Consider the following 20,280-nt stretch of genomic DNA (forward strand, 5'->3'; position numbering starts at 1 on the left):
TTCTAAAACTACAAATTATGTAAGATCACTCCTTATAATAATTTTATTAATATAATTCCTTTTAGATCACAGGTCTCTACATGTAACTACATGACTGTACCAAGTAAAGGTATAAATAAAATACATGATTTATTTCAAATGTTCCAGTATAATTTAACATACTGTATTTAATAGAAATAGAAATATTTTAATAGAAATTACTCTGAAAATTACATGGCAAAGTCACAGTGGCATTCTGTAGGTAAGGACATGCTGGAGATTAGAAGGATAGTTAAACCAATCATTCATAAGCAGCTAACAATTCATTTTTCCTAAAAGCATAGTATTTTAAGTAAATAATACAGCTGGAAGAGACCCGGAGTATGACTGACCTGCATACTTCTCAGAGTATCAACAGTCTCCACCTGGGGCACTATTTTCACAGGCTGTGCTTCCCATGTGCCCCAGCTATCATCTGAGTCCCGTGCTCGATCCCCATGCTTGGTCAGAAGCAGAAAGGCATCTATGAGCACATCATCTGGATCTTTGGAACAGTCCTTTCCTGCAGCGGCATTGAGTAACTGCAGAATGATACTCTTCTCCTCAGCAAGGGTGTCTGGGACAAACACTTGCAAGTTTTCTAACCCAGGAATCTGAACCTGAAAAGAAATAATCCAACCTCACAGTACGGAACATTGCACATACAGAAATATGTTATTAAAAAACAAGCTAGAAAAAGACATGGTTGTGGGTAAGAGAATCAAGGGTAAGGTAGAGGACTAGGGAAAGATGTTGATCTGAGCTGCAAGAGGATTGTAAGGAGCTTAATTTAGTTTGACTGAAGGAGGGGAGAGCTTGAGAATGGACTGTGGGACGTCCCTCCATGGTTCCTCCAATGACAGAACACCTCTGCATTGTTTTACTTTCAATGACAGAGAAAGTCCTACTGGAGGTGAGGGTCACAGAAAACCTCCCAGTGATCATTTTAATGTGGGGACACCAATATCATGATATAAAGGTCACATATACTACCCTAGTTCACACATCCCTGGGTTGGCATAAAATTTTCAGGGACAACATCATACATATGTGTATGATTCAAAAGTGTTAAAAACTCTTACAACTTAAAGAGGACTAAAGATGGTGACATATAAACTTTGAATTGCTTTTGGAAATATAAGGGAGAAAAATAAAGTGATTTAGATCAACATTATCTTTTCAGATAAATTATTTTAAATACATACATGTAGAAAACTAAATTAATATATTAAATGTTATGAATAAATATTGGATTATCTACATTTTTAAATTAATAAATCAAGTATGGAAAAGTTTCTTTTTCTAATTATTCCACTGAGAAAGTATGGGGTAGTCCTACAACTGTGGTCAATGTGTAGGCTAGAAAGGCCTAAAATATTTATCACCTTGGCCTTTATGAAAAAGTGTGCTTACTTTAGAATAAAGCAGGAATACATCAGGTATTACCTTCACATACTGTTTTGCTTTTAGAACATCCAGCAGGTCTCTAACTGGGGCTGAAAGGGTAAATTCTGCTGCGATTTCCAGGTCCTACGGTCACAATTATGAAGAAACTTCTTTAGGGTTAGCGTTCTTAAAAAGTACAACAAAAGAAAAATAGGAAAGAAGGTAATAATCAACCTGATATGTAAACTCACCTTTCTCAACATTTTAGCAAATCCAAGTGCTTTTGAAGCTCTTTCCCTGGCTTCATGGAAGAGCTCCTTGAGTGCTCGGCTGATCTCTATGACAGACCTCCTGCCAGGGGACGGAAGTCCAGTCAGAAGGCACCAGACAAAAAAAAAAAAACAAGCAAATTCCAAAGCACAATAACAAAGACTGTGGTCTTCTCAATGGGAACACCAATTATTGCGAATGTACTGAAAATATGCAGAAGCTTGTTCTTCAGTTTTTTTTGCTTTGTATTTTTTTGGGGGGGTTTCACAGAGAACCATTTTTTTGGTTGTGGGTAAGAGAATCAAACCCAAGGCCTCACATATGGTAGGTAAGAACTCTACCACGGAGCCACATCCCCAGCCTGCTCATCACAGTTTTATAGATATAAGCAGGGTACATTTAATAATTTTCAAGTAATGGTAATTTATAGATTTCACAAAGATTTCTTTGATAATTTTTGGAGTCTGTGATACAGCACTGACACTCAGCTCATAATCTAATACACACACACACACACACACACACACAGAGTAGTCTGGTAAGTGCTTAACAAGGAGCTTCCCTCAAACACTGCCTCATGGTGTGTGTCAATTTGTGTTGCACAGTTCTCCCATCACAATTGATCTCAAAGCAGCAGCTAAGACACCATGGAGAAGCTTGGAAGACAAGTACACAGTCAGCCAGGATAAGCCAGTCTCTTATGTCACTGTATATAAAACCCTTTTTAGATTCATTCCTAGTAAACAATTAGAGCATCATAAGGGCAATTCTCTTAACCCAAGCACCTTAATTCTTGAATTACATTTATTTTGAAACTACAATGCTAGATTTCAAAACTATAAGATCTGTAAACTGACTCACTCCATCACTCAGTTATCTGGTATTTTCCCAGGTAAGAATCTATGTGGGAATTTCTTTCTTTAACCTGGACATAAGGACATCTCAAGTGTTGTGAAATCTAAACTCTGGACAATGACAGAAAAAAAAACTTAGCTCTGGAGAAATCAGCTGCATTTGAGCATTTATGAAGGCTGAATCTCATGAAATTACTGATACATGGCGACAACACTGCAGTAGGTATATGCTGGTATCTATGGTATCCTACCCCAAAAAAGCAGCATTTGTAATTATTTAACCTAAATAGAATCTGTGTAGAATTGCAGAAATTTAACAGAAGAGTAAGCCATGGTTTCACATACTGAAATAGAAGGGATAAATAAAGTATAAAAACAATAAAAATGTATCAAATGTTATTTAAAAATACCACTGTACTACTACAGAGGTTTTAAAAGTCAAAAGCATAATTACAGACATTCCAGTAATATGGATGCAGATAATTCTACTCATTTTTAGTCAACTTTATCACCTTCTCTAAAAGTATTATTTTTATTATGCTAAATAAATTCTAAATTCACTTTCAAGGAAAATATCATATAAAACCATAACTAAGAGATCACATTTAAAGATGAGACAGTAGTAAGTCGCTGTCATAATTCCACTGCTCAAATCCCTCCACTCTGATACAGCCAGGTTTGAACAAGGCTGACTCGAGCTAGGCTCATTACTGAGAATACAGCTATATGGAATACAAAATGTAACAGGAAAGACAGTGCGGTCTAACCGTATCTCATCAGAGGCACTTGTATCGTCAGCACTGGTCCAAAACTCAGCGCAGCTCTCCTGTAAGCCAAACTCTAGAAAGCTTCCCGTAGATTTCAGCAGCATTCCTGCAATGTCACTAAGGAAACAAAAATAACAAAAATAAAACAGAGAAGAAAAACTGTACCAAAACTCAGCATTCCAGCTTTTGCTACAATAGTTTAAAAAACCAGAATTTTCTTTTAATATAAAAATCAGAAACCAGGCATGGTGGCAACACCTGTAATCCTAGGACTCAGGAGGCTGAGGCATGAGGATCATTGCAAGTGTGAGGTCAGCCTGGGCTACAAAGAGAGCTCAAGGCCAGCCTGAACTGCACAGTGAGACCCTGTCTCAAAAAAGACAAATAAATAAATATAAAAATAAAAATAAATAAAAATCAGAAAAAGTAGAAAATGAAAAATGAAAAGGTAGAAATGAAAAAGTAGAAATCTATAACATGTATACCTTTGTTCTATTACCACAGTATTTTATTATAAACCATAAAAATTTAAAACTATTTGAAGTAGCTATATGACTATTACACAAGCATTACTTCCATTTTAAACAAATGTTCAAAATGGTATAGTGAAATGTCTTGATAGGAAAACAAAGCAAATTTCTTTTGACTTTAAAAAACTTCCAGGCAAGCATGGTGGCACATGCCTGTAATCCTAGCACTGGGGAGCTTGAGACAGGAATATCCCCACAAGTTTGAGGCCAGCCTGGGCTACACAGTGAGTTCAAGGCCAGCCTGAATTTCATAGCGAGACTCTGCCTCAAAAAAATTAAATAAGTTACAATAAATTTAAAAAATAAAAAATTTCCTTCAAAATTAGTTTTTTAAGTCAATAAACATGAAATACTCTATATAACTGATCCTTCTCATTAAGCAAAATCTAAATACTCATGTTAAAATGAACACCCATGTACAACAAAAAAGAAAAAGAAAAAGGAAAACTAAATGAGCATTGTAAAAATTCAATAATAGTGTATGAGCCTGGGCAGTGTCAAGGAAAGGCACTTATGACCTAGTAAGAAACAGCAGTGCTAGGTCTGCAGTAAGAGGAAAAAAGACCAAACCCATCTAAAGGCAAAATATTTCCAGACCAGAAAGCCCTACAACAGCCCTTGCAGGCAAAAGCAGATGTACACAACAAAATAGTGGGAAGAAAGGATCTGTCAGAAAGAAAATAGAGAACAATACATATAAGGCAAGGCATGAAGATGTGTCAAGCAAGGGCATGTCTGTGAAAAACGAAACTGTCCAATATGAAAGGATGAAAGCAAACTGGGGCCATGCTGTACGGGTCCTTGGATGTCACACTAATTCGTTTAAACATGTGGTAGTCAAAGTGAGCGAGCTTTAGAATACTCTGAGTGGAAAAAGGATGTGATCAGAAACATGTTTTTACGAAGAATGTCACACAAGGATATCCAGGGCGGGTTTATTCACTCTACTACATATCCAGTATATGCAGTAAGCAAGAGTGAACAAAACAGGTAAAAGCCCTCGAGTGGATGGAAAGACAGGATAAATAAAATTTTTAAAAATATATAGTATTTCAGATGATTCATCAGTGCTCTGGAAGGTGAAAAGCTAAAGGGTAGGTGGGTAGGAAATTTGATTTTAAACATGGTGAGAAGGTGACACTTGGACAAAGACCTGATGGAAGTGGGGAAATGAGTCATGAGAGTCACTGCGTCAGGCACAGGAATCAGCAAGCACAGGCTCGGAGCAGAAGCACGCCCAGCTGTGACAGCTGAGGGGAGGATGCCACTGCGGCTGCACAGCGAGTGCGGCAGAGCTGAGCAGAGGCTGAGGACGAGACTTAGTGAGAGTCAGACTGCCCAGCCTCGATGGCCACTGCTCGGACGTTTCACTGGATGGGCTCAAGGAAGCACACAGAGAAGAGGCCAAAGGTCCCATTTAACAAGATCACTTTGGTCACTGTGGTGAGAATAAACTACAGGAGATTGTAGGTAGAAGCAGGACTGTCTATATACAAAAGATTGAAGCTAGGCTCATCTCTCTCACAAGAATTAGACTAAAATCAAAATGGATCAAAGATCTAAACATTAAAACAGAAACAACCCACTGGAAGACAAACTAGGGAAAACGTTTGACGTCAAAGGAGTAGGCAAGCACTTTCTGAACAGAACTCCAATTACACAAGAAATACAGTGATGGCAAGAATCAACGAATGAGATCACATCAAATTTAAAAACTTCTGCACAGCAAAGGAAACAACAGTGGAGTGAAGAAAAAAACTACAAACGGGGGGAAAAAACTGCGTGTAATTCCTCAGAGGGCTCATATCTAGACTATAAAAAGAACTAAAAAAAATTAACCACCTAAAGTAAAAGACCTGACCAAGAAAAGGGCAACTGAAATGAATACTTATCAGAAGTAGTGCAAATGGCCAATAAACATATGATAATGTTCAATTTCTCCGACCACTAGAGAAATGCAAATTAAAACAACTTTGAGATTCCACCTTACTCCAGAAAGGACAGTCATCAAGAAATCAATAACAAACGCTGGCATGGCTGTGGTGAAAAGGGAACTTTCCTACACTGTGTAAAGTAGTACACCCATTATGGAAATCAGTATGGAGATCACTCAAAAAACTAAAAACAGAAATTTCAAAAAAAATCTAAAAAACATATTACAGCAGTACAGTCATGTTTATAGAAGCATACTTTATAATGTTTGTAGATGCACATTTTATAACAGCTAAATCCTGGAAGCAGTTTATATGCCTATCAATAGAAAAAAGGATAAACAAAAGGTAGTATCTATAAATAACAGAATATTACTCAGCTATAAAGATAAATATAGGACATTTATAGAAAAATGGATACACCTGGAAAATATAATGCTAAGTGAAATAAGTTGGACACACAAGCTTAAATAAAGTATGACATCTCTCTTTGAGTAAGGCAAAGTACAAATAAAGAGAAAAATAAAGGATAGAAAGAAACAAGTAGACGGACCTTTTGAGAACAGGAAAGGGTCCAGGAGACCCAAGGGTGAGGGGAAACAAAAGATTTAAAATGTGTCATGTCCATGTACCAAATGCTCGCAATGAATGTGAACATTCTATGTGATAAGCTCAATGAACTAAAAATAGTAAGAACAATAATGAAAATGGGGGATGGGACAGGGATTGAAAAAGGATCGAGATGTGTTACGTACATGTATCTACTACCTAAATGAAGGTAAACTTCATGTTCTACAAAAATGTACTAAAAAAAAAAAAGCAGGAGGACTACGTAGGGAGCTATGCATTAATACAAGTTAGGAAAAGTGGTAGCACAGAGTGGTGAGCAGTGGCCCGACTCTGGATTGCTCCTCAGGGACAGCAAAAAGGATTAGAAGTAGCAACATATCCAAAAAAGAAGTCAGAGCTCATTCGACACTGCAGACAGAACCTAGGAGGCAGTCTATGCAGCAGAAGTCGCTGCTCCAACAGAGCAGATGGAATGGAGTCTTGCTCTGGAAAGGCAGATGGGGCAGTCCCAAAGGGTCAGGGAAATGCCCTGGAGCATATCAGAACAAGGTCCTGAAAGCAAGGCTAGAGCCATGCTCTAGGTAATCTGAAAGACAAGCAAAAGATGAAGACACAAATGCTGATATAACATGATCTGTAGTGAAATGAAGTATGAACCTTTGGAAAATTTTTTTCAATGACATTTGGCATGCTAGAAATAGAAAATGCAAACCGAAGAAATAACAGGCAAAGTAGAATTATGAGAAATTAAAGGGAAATGATGCCAGGTGTGGAAGTTCCCACCTGTAATCCCAGCATCTGGGAGGCTCAGGCAGGAGGATCATCACGAGTTTGAGGTCAGCCTGGGCTATACAGTGAGTTTAAGCCAGGCAGAACTACACAGCAAAACCCTGTTTCAAAACACCAAAAATAAGTAAATGAATAAATAAATAGGGAGAGTGATGTTGAAAATGGCAACAAAGCTAACTAGCAAAGGAAGGTGAGTCACGCTGGAGACCATAGCTTGAAGGCCTGGGAGTCAAGAAATCAGAGCAAGTTCACTGCTAACTCAAAATAAAGACAGGATGGATGAAGAACTGGGGGTATGGGCAGAAAAATCGATACAAGATTCCCAGACACCTGGCGGACACAGAGTACAACCGTGAGAGCTATTAAGAGTCTGAAGTGCATCTAACATGGAAGCTAGAGTCCCAGACACAGCAGGGACAAGGAACAAGCATGTAAGCTGGGTACAGATGCACTTAAAAAAATAAGACAGGAAGGCTATAGGTTTTTAAGTGCTGAATTTGTATCCAGCTACACTCCTGAATTTGGCTATTAAATCAGTAAGTCCTTTGGTAGCTTTCAGAGTCATAAACACTGTCTTCTATGTAGAAAATCATGTTTTCTGCAAATAATAATTTAACTTTGTCCTTTCCTATCCTTATTCCTTTTATTTCTTTCTCTTGCCTAACTGCTCTGGCTAATGTTTCCAGAACTACATTGAACAGAGTGGTGATAGTGTATATCCTTGCCTTGTTCATAACTTTAGAGTGAAAGCTTTCAGTTTTTGACCATTTACTAAGATGCTGGCTGCAAAAATGTGCATCTGAGATGATACACACTTCTCAGATGAAGAAATACAAACAGCAAATAGATATATGAAAAAGTGTTCAACATTACTGGTTATTAGACAGATGCAAATTAAAACAACACTGAGATTCCATCTCACCCTATAAAGAATGGCTATCATCAAGAAATCAACCAAGAACAAATGCTGGAAGGGAGGTGGGGAAAAAGGAACCCTCCTCTACTGTTGGTGGGAGTGTAGACTGACCCAACCACTGTGGAAATCAGTGTGGAGATTCCTAAAAAAACTAGGACTAGAGGTCCCACTCGACCCAGCTTTACCCTTTCTGGGTATTCTTCCAGAAGAGTCAAAAATATCATATCACAGCAGTATATGCACACCTATGTTTATAGCAGCACAGTTTGTAATAGCTAAACAACCCAAATGCCCATCAATGGAGGAATGGATAAAAAAGATGTGGTATCTTTATACAATGGAGTACTACTCTACCATAACAAAGGATAAATTTGAGGCATTTCTAGGTAAATGGATGCAACGTGAAACCACACTCTAAGTGAAATAAATTGGACTTACATGTGTAAACGTCACATTGTCTCCCTGGTGTGTGAAATTCAAAAAGGACCAAAATGTATAATAGATGTTGTGAAAAGGAAAGAAACTGTTCAAAAGGAAAGAACTAGGGTAGGAGGAGGAAAGGAAGAGGAAGAAAAAAATTTTTTAAAAAGGATAAAACGGAAATAAAGCTTTGTAAATAAGAGAAGAGAGGTTGAAGGAAGGAGAGGGGATTGGGAAAAAACAGCAGAATCAAAATATATCATGTACACGTACAAATTCCCTGTGATGACTATGATCATTACATACATCTAAAATGTACCAATGAACTTTAAAAGAGAGAGAGACAGACAAAAGAAATAAAGCAGCCAAGGAGACAAGTGGGAGACTTCAGTGCCTATGGACAGTAAGCAGCAGGGCCCAGCGCTCTCCCGAGTCAAAGCAAGTCTGACCCCGAGTGGCCACCAACAGAGCCCACTGAGACCACTGGCCTACCCCTGACTCAAGAAAGACACTCGTTTTCCAGAAAAGACAGTGACTGCACACTGTCCAGTGACTGCACACCCTCCAGAAGAGCACCTTTGTTTCCATCCCGAGCCTTTCATCACATATAAACCAGTTTACAAAGAGAGGCTGTGACTGGGTTATACTCCCCAAATACTCATCGAGAATTTATCCTTAGGTTCCCGACGTCACCACCAAGACTGAAACACACAGGTCTACTCTACACTTAAAGAGATTTCAATTCCCTCCTTTTATTAAAAACAATAAAACAAAAACAAAAAGGGTTACTCTAAAGCAGATTTCTCAAGCTCAAAGCTGACATTCTGGGTAGATAATTCTCTGCCACGGAGTGCTAGCTGTGCACTGCAGGATGTGCAGCAGCCCTGGTCTCTGCCTAGTAGGTACCAGCAGCACTCTGCCATCATGACGAGCACACCTCTGCAAATAATGCCTAGTGTCTCTGAAGGGTGCAAAACCACCCCAGGCTGGGAAGCATTGCTCAGACCTTGGAAAAGGGGGCACTTCACAGTGATGAGTGACTATAATTTCCATGGAACTGAACATCCAAATGTGCAAAAGAGGATCGATGGGTAAATCAGGAAGAAAGTGAGAAAAGAAGGAAGCCATGTACCAAAGCATAAGGTTTTTACCAGAAAAGCTTTCCAGCCTGTGCTTCTCCTCCCCGTATGTAATGAGTTATTTCTTTGGTGAAATTCCATTCTTCTTCTAACAGATTTTTTAAACTATGGGATGCTTGAGGTAATTGCTGTAGCATTTGGATCCAGCTTCGCATATAATCAAAATATACCTTAAAATACAAAAGGAGATATTTGAAAGTAGAATCCAGTAACTCATGATTTTATCTCTTAACACAAAATCTACAAACCTGAAGGGCAAAACCATGAAAGCATGCAACACAGAGAAGATTCTTCACCACTATCAGCAAAAAAACTGCAAAATTATGCAGCAATTTAACATTACTCACAACCCTTTGAATTCCTATGTAAATAAAGCATTCACAATGTGGAGAAAAACAGAACAATGCAGTAAAATCCTTAGAAATGTTGATTATGAACATATTGTACATGATTCTTTTAAAAGGTTAATATTGTATCTACTCCTTTCAGTTGGAGAGAGTTGGAGAGAAGAGGAAATCAGCACTTTGCACCACTCCTTCCTGACACCCAGATTTTTATGATGTAATTTTTCAAAGCTATTACATAAAAATCATGATCTATAACCACACCATCCAGCTGTCTGAGGTGGGGGCATCTATGTCCACCCTAAATCCTACAGTGACAGTTCTCCCATCTCTAAATTCTCATCTTACCTGTTGCCCAGGAGGTCTTACTATCAGTCTGTCCCAGAGGCTATTACAAAATGTCCTCATCTGTGGATCTTCTGACCTAAAGAGTAACTTGACTGGGTAGAGAATATTTGGATCACACACTCTCCTTCAAAACTGTGCAAGCAGCACTTCACTACCTTCTAAGACAGAGTGTGATATTACCATAGAGATGGGATTTTTTTTTTTTTTTTCTTTGCTTGTTTTAGTGGGTTTCAAGAGAAGAATGTGTGGAAAACATGATTTGGTTACCTACCTAAGAGTCACTCTCCCCTTCTTGCCTAGCAGAAATATAGATTTTATTGGGATTCTCCCAGTCCTGAAACAAATCACTGTCCTGATCCTTCTAGCACACTACAGAACACAATTTTTAAACCACTGATATTGTCAGTTTCTTCATCCATAAAAATACACTTTGTGATTCATGTTCATCACAGACAGCAAAGCCAAAAGTAAACTCTGTATTTTTTAAAGACAAATTAGCTATGAATGCTGTAATTCTCTTACTCTAGGCCTCTTCCATCAGACAGGTACACTAAGAACATGGAAACCACATCTGTGGAGGGCCTAGGCTGCTGTTCCTCACTCTGTACCTCCCACTTCCCCATTTTCCATTAAAGGATAAAAGGCAGTGAGTATACCTTTGGAAGCTATTCTGCAAAGAACATTTTTTTTGTTTTTGTTTTGGTTGTGGTACTGGGGATTGAACCCAAGGCCTTCACACTAAGCTATATCCCCAGCCTTTTTTAATTTTTTTTTTTTTATTTTGAGACAGGATTTCACTTAAGTCACCCAGGTTGGGCTTGCAAATTTCAACCCTCCTTCCTCAGCCTTCCAGAGTGCTAGGATATAGGTGCGCTATTGTCCACAATTATTTACAGAAAAAGAAAAAAATAATTTGTGTGGTGGTGTTTTACTATACCTTTTCAATAATAAAGACTTTTCTAACATACTATTTCAAAATGCAGTCATTGTATACACTCATTTTTTATGTATTAAAATTATTTCTCAGGATATGCCAGATATTACAAGTTCCATTCTCCACCACTTTCTTCCTTTACTATGGAGACTGGGCAACTGCTTAATATATGAATTCACAACCTCCACTGACAATTATGAGGCCATACAATAGACCTACTGAAAAAGATGTGGGAAACATGGGTGGAGTGCCGCCCCCCCACCAAGAACTCTTACTGCTCTCATAAAAAGCTTTGTGCTTGGCTGGAAGGGAGTTTCTCCCTCTTTCTTCCTGCCTAGAAGGTGAGGGGTAGCACCTGGAGGGGCTGTAGTCAGCTGGAGGCAGGACTTAGCAAGCTGTCAGGCAAGGATGAGAGCATCCTCAAACCAACACACAACCAAATTTCATTATTATTATTTCTTACTATTCATCAACTTGCCATATTATGTGATCATCTATATATTTACCCTAATGAATCTAACATGCACTTATTATACATTAATATTCTACTACTCAATATGGAAGACAAAAGAATTTCAGGTAGTAGCCCCTGGCTCAAGAAACTTTTGGTCTAACCAGAGAACCCTGAGACAAGTCTCTGTTTAAATGTTATAGGTGTAGTACAGTTCTAATTGCAATTGCTGGTACTGTTTGAAGAAGGCAGGGATAAATGTAGGCCTAAAGGTTGAAACTGTCAGATAAGCTTTTTGGAAAAAAAAAAAAAAACAACCTGAAAGGAAGCCCTTAGTGGGCAGATTAGGATGAAAAGGGGCAATTCTAGCAGGAAAGGATAATACAAACACTAGCCCAGAGGTTAGAATCTCAGTAACAACACACATGAGAAGACTGGGGTTCATCAGAAGAAATAAAAATGGACTACTACTCCTGCCACGTCAAACAATTTAGAAATCTTGAAATGTGTCTGGTTCTTCAGGGAACCTTTGGCTCATCTCTGAGATTGGGGTTTGTCATAGTGAGAACCCTCTGTAAAGTCCTAAACTAGGGCAAGGGTCACATCTCAGCCTACTTCTCTCTCTCCCTGGTTGGACATGTGGAGGTGAGAACATTTTCCACAGGGGTCCTCACAAAACCGTTTCTTATTCTTCTTCACTACTTCCAGAGCTACGCAAGTCCTTTGCACTTCTCCTGGAAATTAAAAACTGGCTATTGACAGGCGAATAAAATAGTCATATTTTGATTCTCTTTCTGGGCCTTAATTAACTGCCCTAAATTTAAACAATAAATTCAAAACTTGTTAAAAATGCTAACTTAAAAACTACTCCCAAATTTTTTTAAAATGCAGATTTAGAAAAAAACAAGTAGAGTCTACTACCAGATAGACTCAAATCAAACACTATGATACTCATCTACTAAGTAAATATACACAAGAAATGTCTTTCTCTCCCTTACCATTAACATCTTATGCAGATCCTCTTCGAACGCGTCAATATTGCAGTCAGTCTTCTCCAAGTCATCTAGAACCTCCTGCAGCATGAACTGATAGTACTGCTTCATCAAAAGGCCACCCTTCAGAACTTCTTTACACTCTCTCACCAGCTGCACAAGACAAGGCACAAGCTCGGTTGTTCATGTACACTGACCAGATGAGCTGTCAGTTCTCACATATCCCTACTTACATTCTCAAAAAACCCAGAATGAAGAAGTTTGCCTCTAAAAAAATCTCATATAGTTTCTAAATTGTTAATTAGTTAACTTCATGGAAATACCTCAGTAGTCTCAACTGAGTGAAAACATAAGAGTGAAAATAAAGGAATTTCATTACAACACAGACACATACCAAGAAAATACCCCACAGACAAGTGATGCTTTGCTAAAATATATTCTTCTACAAATAAATTTATATGAAAAATAAACTCCATGGAATAAGATCAATTTTTCTACTAACTTACATTGTAAAACAAGAGAGAAGAGAAAAGTATCCTAATGAACTGATAAATTTTACCTAAAACATAATAAAATTCAAATATATTAACATACTATAGAGTATGGTCATCTTTGGAATAATTTAACATAGTTTACCTACTATGATCAGTGACTTCATCCACTGTCAAAAAAGTCTAATAACTGCAAAAGCAAGCAAACCAGTCCTACATTTATCTAATAAAGACAGATGGAAGTCAAAAGAAATAAAATAAGAAGGTGGGCAAAACTGCAACGTGTCAGTTCAACAGGCAAGGCTATGAAGGCAGAGGAAGGCTGAAGGAAGGAGACCTGAAAAGCTCTTTCCATTCATCAAAGGCTGGGATATGACACTCTCATATTCCAATCCCCAAGGACAGACAAGACTACACAGCCACCTTCACTTTCATATTAATCAGCCATGACATAAAAGGAACTCCAGGGAAAGGAAATTGGCACAAACTTTCTAGATTCAAAAGCATAACGACTCATTTATTGTTTTACATTCCAGAAATAGTGGACAAAGACTAATCTACCAATATATTTATCAAAACAGTACATAAAACAGTGGGGATTAATGAATTATGATACATTAATACAGTAGACTTGAAGCCACTGAAATACTTGCTTTGAAAAGTAATTAGACTAAAGGAAAAAAAACATATAAATAATTAACATACACTTCCTTACTTTTATGTGTAGAAAGTATTGTGTGCAGGAAAAACAAATGGATGGAAACACACGAAACTGTCACAGTGGTTATTGCTGAGCAGGTGGGAAATAGTGTGATTTTTATTTTTGCTTGTGTCATTTTCTGTGCTTTTCAAACTTTTCTAAAACAAAATGGATTGCTTTTACAGAAAGAAGTCCTTAAACATTTTTAAAGTAATTATCCATGATGAGAGAGCTTCAATTACATTTAGAACTACTAAAAGGTATCCTTTTTGGATTATACACATACGCATCCCTATATTAAAGATGTCACTACTCACACTTATACCTGAGCTTTGAATGTATCTGATCCAAATTTTCTATCATCTTTACTTTACCAACACTACGCTAATCTAAATAGCCTTTTTTAATTTTTCAAAGTATTTAACATAAATTATTATTTAACCCTCACAAAAGAACCATTATTAACAAAGCAAATTCCACCAGTTTTATCAGGTAGTATTTCTGAAGAATCTACTTTGTGAGGAAGAGTTAATTACTTTTACTGGAAGTTCCCAGATCACTGTTGCAATACAAGGAATGGGTATAAAAGTCTTGCCAAAGTGGACAGCAAGACAGTGACCAGAACAAGATGGAGAGAAAGAAGGCACAAACACTGAGCTCTGGCTGGTGCCTGGTACAGGGACCAACTTTGAGCTCACCTCCACCAACCATCCTATGCTGCACCTATCTAAACAAACAAGCACAAATCTCATTTTGCACCTGCTATGTGACCTGACTTACCAGTCTTCTCTCAATCTGTACTGCTCGGTCAGGGATTGAAGAGCATAGTCCAAGTTGCCTCTACCCTTCAATCCCTAACACAGCAGTGGCAAACCTACGGCACACGTGTCACAGCGAGTTGCTCATTATTACTGAAACTTCTAAAAGGTTCTCCATCACTGCCTTAGGAGATGGGCATGACAGTCTACAGAAAAGACATGGATCTTTCTTTTTGGATTCCAGATCTGAAAATTTTATTTTATATAATGAATGTGGAGAAGTTAGTACCACAAAACATAAATTCAAACACTGTTTAGCATTCACTCTACTCAATAAAACTGCATCTAGCCTTTCCTCTACACCCTTTCGAATACAGAACTCCCTGTAAGAAAAATCTCACTTAGAACTAAGAAATCAGTCATCCTTACTGTTTAAACTAAACAAATGCTTAAGCAAGCAAAAAGTCCTAACATCTCCCTTCTATGTACTCTAAAAAGACATTAATCTACATAACTTAAATACAACACCATCAAAAAAATACTACTCTAAAGAACAAATTTTGTGGTCAGGTGTGGTGCAGCACACCTGTAATCCCAGCACTCAAAAGCTTGAGGCAGGAGGACCGCTGTAAGTTGAAGACCAGCCTGGGTTACAAACTGAGTTCAAGGCCAGCCTGAACTGCATAGTGAAACCCTGTTTCAAAAAGACAAACAAACAAAAAACAAATTTTGTTTCCAGTCTTCAAAGACTAAATAAAACAAAGGAGGCAAGGGTCACATCATCACATTTTAATACTCTTTTGGAACAGGAAGTAGGTGGTAGAAAGGTTAAACCATAAGACAAGTGCATTTTACTTTATACTGCTCTAAAAAGAGCAGCTTCAAAACACTAATACATACTTTTTTTTTTTTACTATTTGCAGTAGTTACAGAAAACAATCCTCAAAAAGGCTCACTCTGTACATTAATGTAGTAACTAAACATTTAAAGTCTTTGAAACAAACCTGCTTGATACTCAAGAGAGACGGCTCTCCAGCAGGTCGCTGCTCCAGTCGTAGTTTTAGGCACTCATGTATAACATTCAGCAGGACTCGGCAGAGTACTAAGAAGGCAGGTTCAAATGAAGGCAGGTCCATGGCCTTCAGCTCTTCCCAGGACACAGAACTGCATTTCTGTTCAGAAGAAGGTGGTGTCCTTGACAACTGCACATAATCTGAACCCCACATGGGATCTGGAAATTCAGAAAACTGACAGAAATTCAAGACAGAGATTAAAAGAGTACAAGGACAATGCCCTAAGTTTGTGGTTATAAACTACTTTACAATTTGTTGACAAATCTAGAGAAGTCTAATTTTAAAGGGCAAGAAATCTTCAATAATTCAACAAAAGAGACCCCAAAAGCTTAAGAGTATTTGAAAATCATAATAGGAACCCAACTGAAATACACGTAACAAAATAGTAGTGAAAGTATCAAGTTCCTTTTAACATTCTGCACCACACTTTAAAGGATCACAACACTTTATTTTTAAGGTTACACTACATTTTATTCACAACTATCTCTAGACTAAGGAACCAGGAAATTAATAAAATTTAAGAAAAGATTACAAAACTAGGAATTAGTTCTTCCTAAGTAGCCATTATGTGAGGATAGAAACTATGGAGTTCAACCAATTCTATTTGCTCTCCTGAAGCACACTTAAGGATGCTGATAGGGAGAAGGAGGGGGGACCCAGTAACAACTTGATTGGTATCACTCTACCTGTTGTTTGATGTTTCCTAGGCTCATTCTTCGAGTTGTCCCTCTCAAATTCCTTATTCCTTTCCCCATAAGGTAGGAGACTTGGAGATTTTTACACTGCTCTTAAACATCTGGCAATATTATACTTACCAATCAAATTGACCAATCAAATTCAAAGACCTTACCTCTTCCTATTAAGAAAACCGAAGTCATCTAAATCTGAAAACTTCAACTTTTCTGGAGCTTCTAATATCTCCAATTGTAGCTATTCTGCCCTTATGATGTCACTGATATCTACCCTCCCTGTCGTTTAGTAAGTTTTTAACTGGTCTCCTCCCACTCCTATCTTGGACCTTTAATTTGACAAAGGAACCAGAACTACCATTTCAAAGTGAAACTCTAAAGTGATTACAACACTCTTGGAGGATCCACCCAAGTAGTATCTAATGTGAAGGCGGCTGGCATTTACATGACAGTTTGTCAGTGTCTGGTGTATGAACATCCTGCAGACTCTTCCAGGCAAACATTTGCCCATCCACCAAATACAGTACAGAGAACTCAGCCTGCCATCGCAGGCCTCCTCAGTCCAGCCCACACTCTCCAGGGTGGACTCACCTCTCTCTGCCCTCCCTCACAGGACTTCCATAACCCTCATGCGAGTGTGCACCAGGTCTGACCCCTGCCATGGTGCCTGATCACCTGGCAATGTTCCTCTTCTCATTTCCCCACCTCACAACCCTTAGTTTGCAAGACTCACCTTATGCTACCTTTCAGATAACTTTCTACACACACACACACACACACACACACACACACACACACACACCAAGATGCCACCTAAAAACACATTACACCCTGAGTGCACTTTGATTTTCTTTATAGAGATAGTATAATTGAATAAAAGAAAAATCAGGTCCAAAGGTTAGAAAATCTGGCTCTGAGTTATTTAATTAGCTATGTGATTCTGGAAGCACTACTAGTCTCAGACTTGATTTCTTTATTTTAAAAACAGAGTTGGGCTAGGGATTATAGCTCCGTGGTCGAGTGCTTGGTAGCATGTTTAAGTTCCTAGGTTCAATACCTAGTACTGAAAAAATAGTCAGTGGCTTACCTTATAAAGATTAAATAGAATATACCTACACAAAAAGTGCTTTTAAAAATCTACTGCATGTAATACTTGTACGATTACTACTATTAACATGTTCTCCCTCCCACCACACCATTGGTTGTTTTACAGCAAATTCAGGTAACCACATCTAATGCAGACTTGGTTAAACCAACACATTTAGAAGTTTCAGCCAGCTCAATACCTCAACTGCAAAAGAACTTGGGCTACAGAACAGGACTGTGTTCATGTCTATGACCTACTTTGGCACAGCTCCCTGTCCCTGTCTTCCTCAGAGAGACATACAGTGTGGCTTTCACAATAACACCCATCTGTCATCTCCCCATCTGTCATCTCACTTCTCTTCTTCCTGCAGACACTTGTCAGCTCTTTTCAGTCCTCCATCTAGTTTCTCCTCCATAATGGCACTGCCTGAACTCACACTGACTTTTCAACTGTTTCCTGATTCCAATCTTGCAATCCATTGACCTCTGTTCTAAGGCTTGTCCTACCACTCCTAATTTGAACCACAGGGCTTCACTGTCACCACTACAGACCAGGGGCTCTTATTCAGCCCAATGGTCTGGTCTCCACATAGATCTTGATCCTTATCTCCTACTGCCTCCTCCCCTTCCCCTTCCCCAAAACTCCTTACACTTTCATAAGTTCAGTAAGCATATCTCTGCCCTTCTGCACAAATTCACACCTTTAATCATCAGAGGGTGTGATTTACTGACAATGTCCTGTCTCTGGTGAACTCTTATGCCCATCAGAGAGGAACTCAAATGCCAACCACCCCTATCAAGTTTTCTTTGCCTCAAATAACATATTTTCTTATAGTATGAGAGCCTTGCAAGTGTTTCCTTGGTTGTTACTTGTCATTTTCACTATAATGTGTTATTTTTATCTATTTGATTTTACCCACAGCCATCAGTTCCAAGTACACAAAAAATGCCTATTTCTTACCTAAGACTCTCCAATACTTAGCTTGGTCAGTACCTGCCATGTAATTCACGATGAGCTACATTCCCACCAAAGAATCAGTATCTCTTCTCCTCCTTTTCCAACACTCCACATTAAAGAATGCAGCATCTAACCAGATCAACCTATCAATAGCCCCTAGTTCTCAGAGTTGTCACTGTGCTCCTTAGTGACAATAGCAATTACTGTAGTGACAGATTGATGTGGTCTGCAGTTTGAAAAGCAGATGCTCTGATTAAAAAAAGTAGGTACTTGGTATAACTGAGACACATTTATTTATAAAAATAAGGATTATGTTTTCTTCTTAGTATAAAATTCCCACTAACATTAACTGCTTGAAAAGAAAAACTTTGTTTGTTACAACTGAAGATATTTAACCTACAGTAATATATAGCCTGGCATTAAACAAATAAACACCAACCTGGGGAATATGCTAAGTATTTCCACCCAGCAATTTGCACCAGCACTAAGGAGAACAAGATTAATTTATCTTTTTATGTTTGTCACATGTTTTTGCATTCCAATTAATATATATTATCCTTGGGTTTCCCTAAAAGGCAAGAATTTCTAAATTAGCCACATAATTTATGTCTTGTTTTAGATTTTGTTTTTTGAGACAGGGTCTCACTTTGTAGTTCAGACTGGCCTTGAATTAGTTATGTAGCCTAGGCTGGCCTCAAACTCACAGCAATCCTCCTACCTCAGCCTCCCAAGTGCTGGGAATACAGGTGTGCACCACCACACTGACCAGCAGCAACATAATTTAAAAACCAATTATTTGTGATAAATGTAGTCAGGATTAATACATCTCTTTAACAGCTTTAGGTACTTTATTTTGCTTCTCCTGGTACACTGACATCAGAAAAAAAATGTTAAAGCTCAACCGGATTGAGCAAATTTATATACATTAATTGCCATTTATGTGGCAGTCTGACCATGTCTGTTGCATAAGCATCCCGCAAAATCTTTCAAGCCTCTACCTACCCATTCATCAAATACAGCCCAGAGAACTTAGCCTGTCATCCCGGCCCTCCCTAGTCCAGCTGGCACCACAACCATGACCAACTACCTAACAGTGAAGAGCTCAAAGAATAGTTCATTTACCTTCTCTAAAAACTACATAAGGAATTACAACAAAGTCAAATGAAAAGTGGGTTGAAATACAAATCACAAGATGGAAAGAAAAATACTAAAGGAAATGATAAACTATGAAACTAGCAAAACATACAGGCTAAAACAACTACATGATGAATAATTTTGTTATGGACTATACGTTCTAGAGTGAAGTATTTAAATATTTAAAAAGTATACTACAAGAGAAAAATCTGGATCTTCCATTCCAAATTATTTAATAAAACCAGACTGGGGAAAAAAGGCAGCACAGTAAAGCAGTGGCACACCTGCTACAGTGAGAAGTACAGGGTTAATACACTGTGAAACCTTGGGTCAGTCCAACCAAACCATCAGGACTCAGCAGTACAAGGACAACAGTAACAACCTGATGCAATCCCGTGACATCCCAATGTCACTCTGTGTGCACTTGACAAATCCGTAATAAAGTTCCTATGAAAGAAAGTGATATGCGAAAATTAGAATGGCCCAGAAACTTCTGAAAAGAATAAATGGGGAGGACTGCCCTGCAAGATGCCAAACCTCAATAATAAACCTACCTTATTTAAAACACAGAAGTACTGGCACAGTAATGAACAGACCAAAAGAACAAAGAAACATGTTCAATTACCTCTGATAATTTAGTTACGAACACAGGTAGGGATCAGGTTAAATTGGAAAATAATGAATTATCCAAAGAATGTTAGAGGCAATTAACAGAAATTAGATGCTTATGTC

At 38.2% G+C, this 20,280-nt stretch overlaps 1 protein-coding gene across 5 annotated transcripts in view; it reads right to left on the reverse strand.

Annotated features, from left to right (window-relative positions):
- Map3k4 (mitogen-activated protein kinase kinase kinase 4) overlaps positions 1 to 20,280 on the reverse strand; it is a 119,827-nt gene that overhangs the window by 29,749 nt on the left and 69,798 nt on the right. For all 5 annotated transcript variants that reach the window (XM_005390695.2, XM_005390696.2, XM_005390697.2 and 2 more), the window contains exons 4-10: positions 15,613 to 15,855; positions 12,666 to 12,812; positions 9,603 to 9,760; positions 3,296 to 3,412; positions 1,656 to 1,755; positions 1,465 to 1,548; positions 372 to 638 (exon numbers count right to left, since the gene is read on the reverse strand). In XM_005390695.2, the coding sequence (XP_005390752.1) occupies positions 372 to 638; positions 1,465 to 1,548; positions 1,656 to 1,755; positions 3,296 to 3,412; positions 9,603 to 9,760; positions 12,666 to 12,812; positions 15,613 to 15,855 (1,116 nt within the window). The remainder of the gene's footprint in view (positions 1 to 371; positions 639 to 1,464; positions 1,549 to 1,655; positions 1,756 to 3,295; positions 3,413 to 9,602; positions 9,761 to 12,665; positions 12,813 to 15,612; positions 15,856 to 20,280) is intronic.

This window comes from Chinchilla lanigera, unplaced genomic scaffold (genome assembly GCF_000276665.1).
Source record: "Chinchilla lanigera isolate Chin_1 unplaced genomic scaffold, ChiLan1.0 scaffold00038, whole genome shotgun sequence".
NCBI classification, from domain to species: Eukaryota; Metazoa; Chordata; class Mammalia; order Rodentia; family Chinchillidae; genus Chinchilla; species Chinchilla lanigera.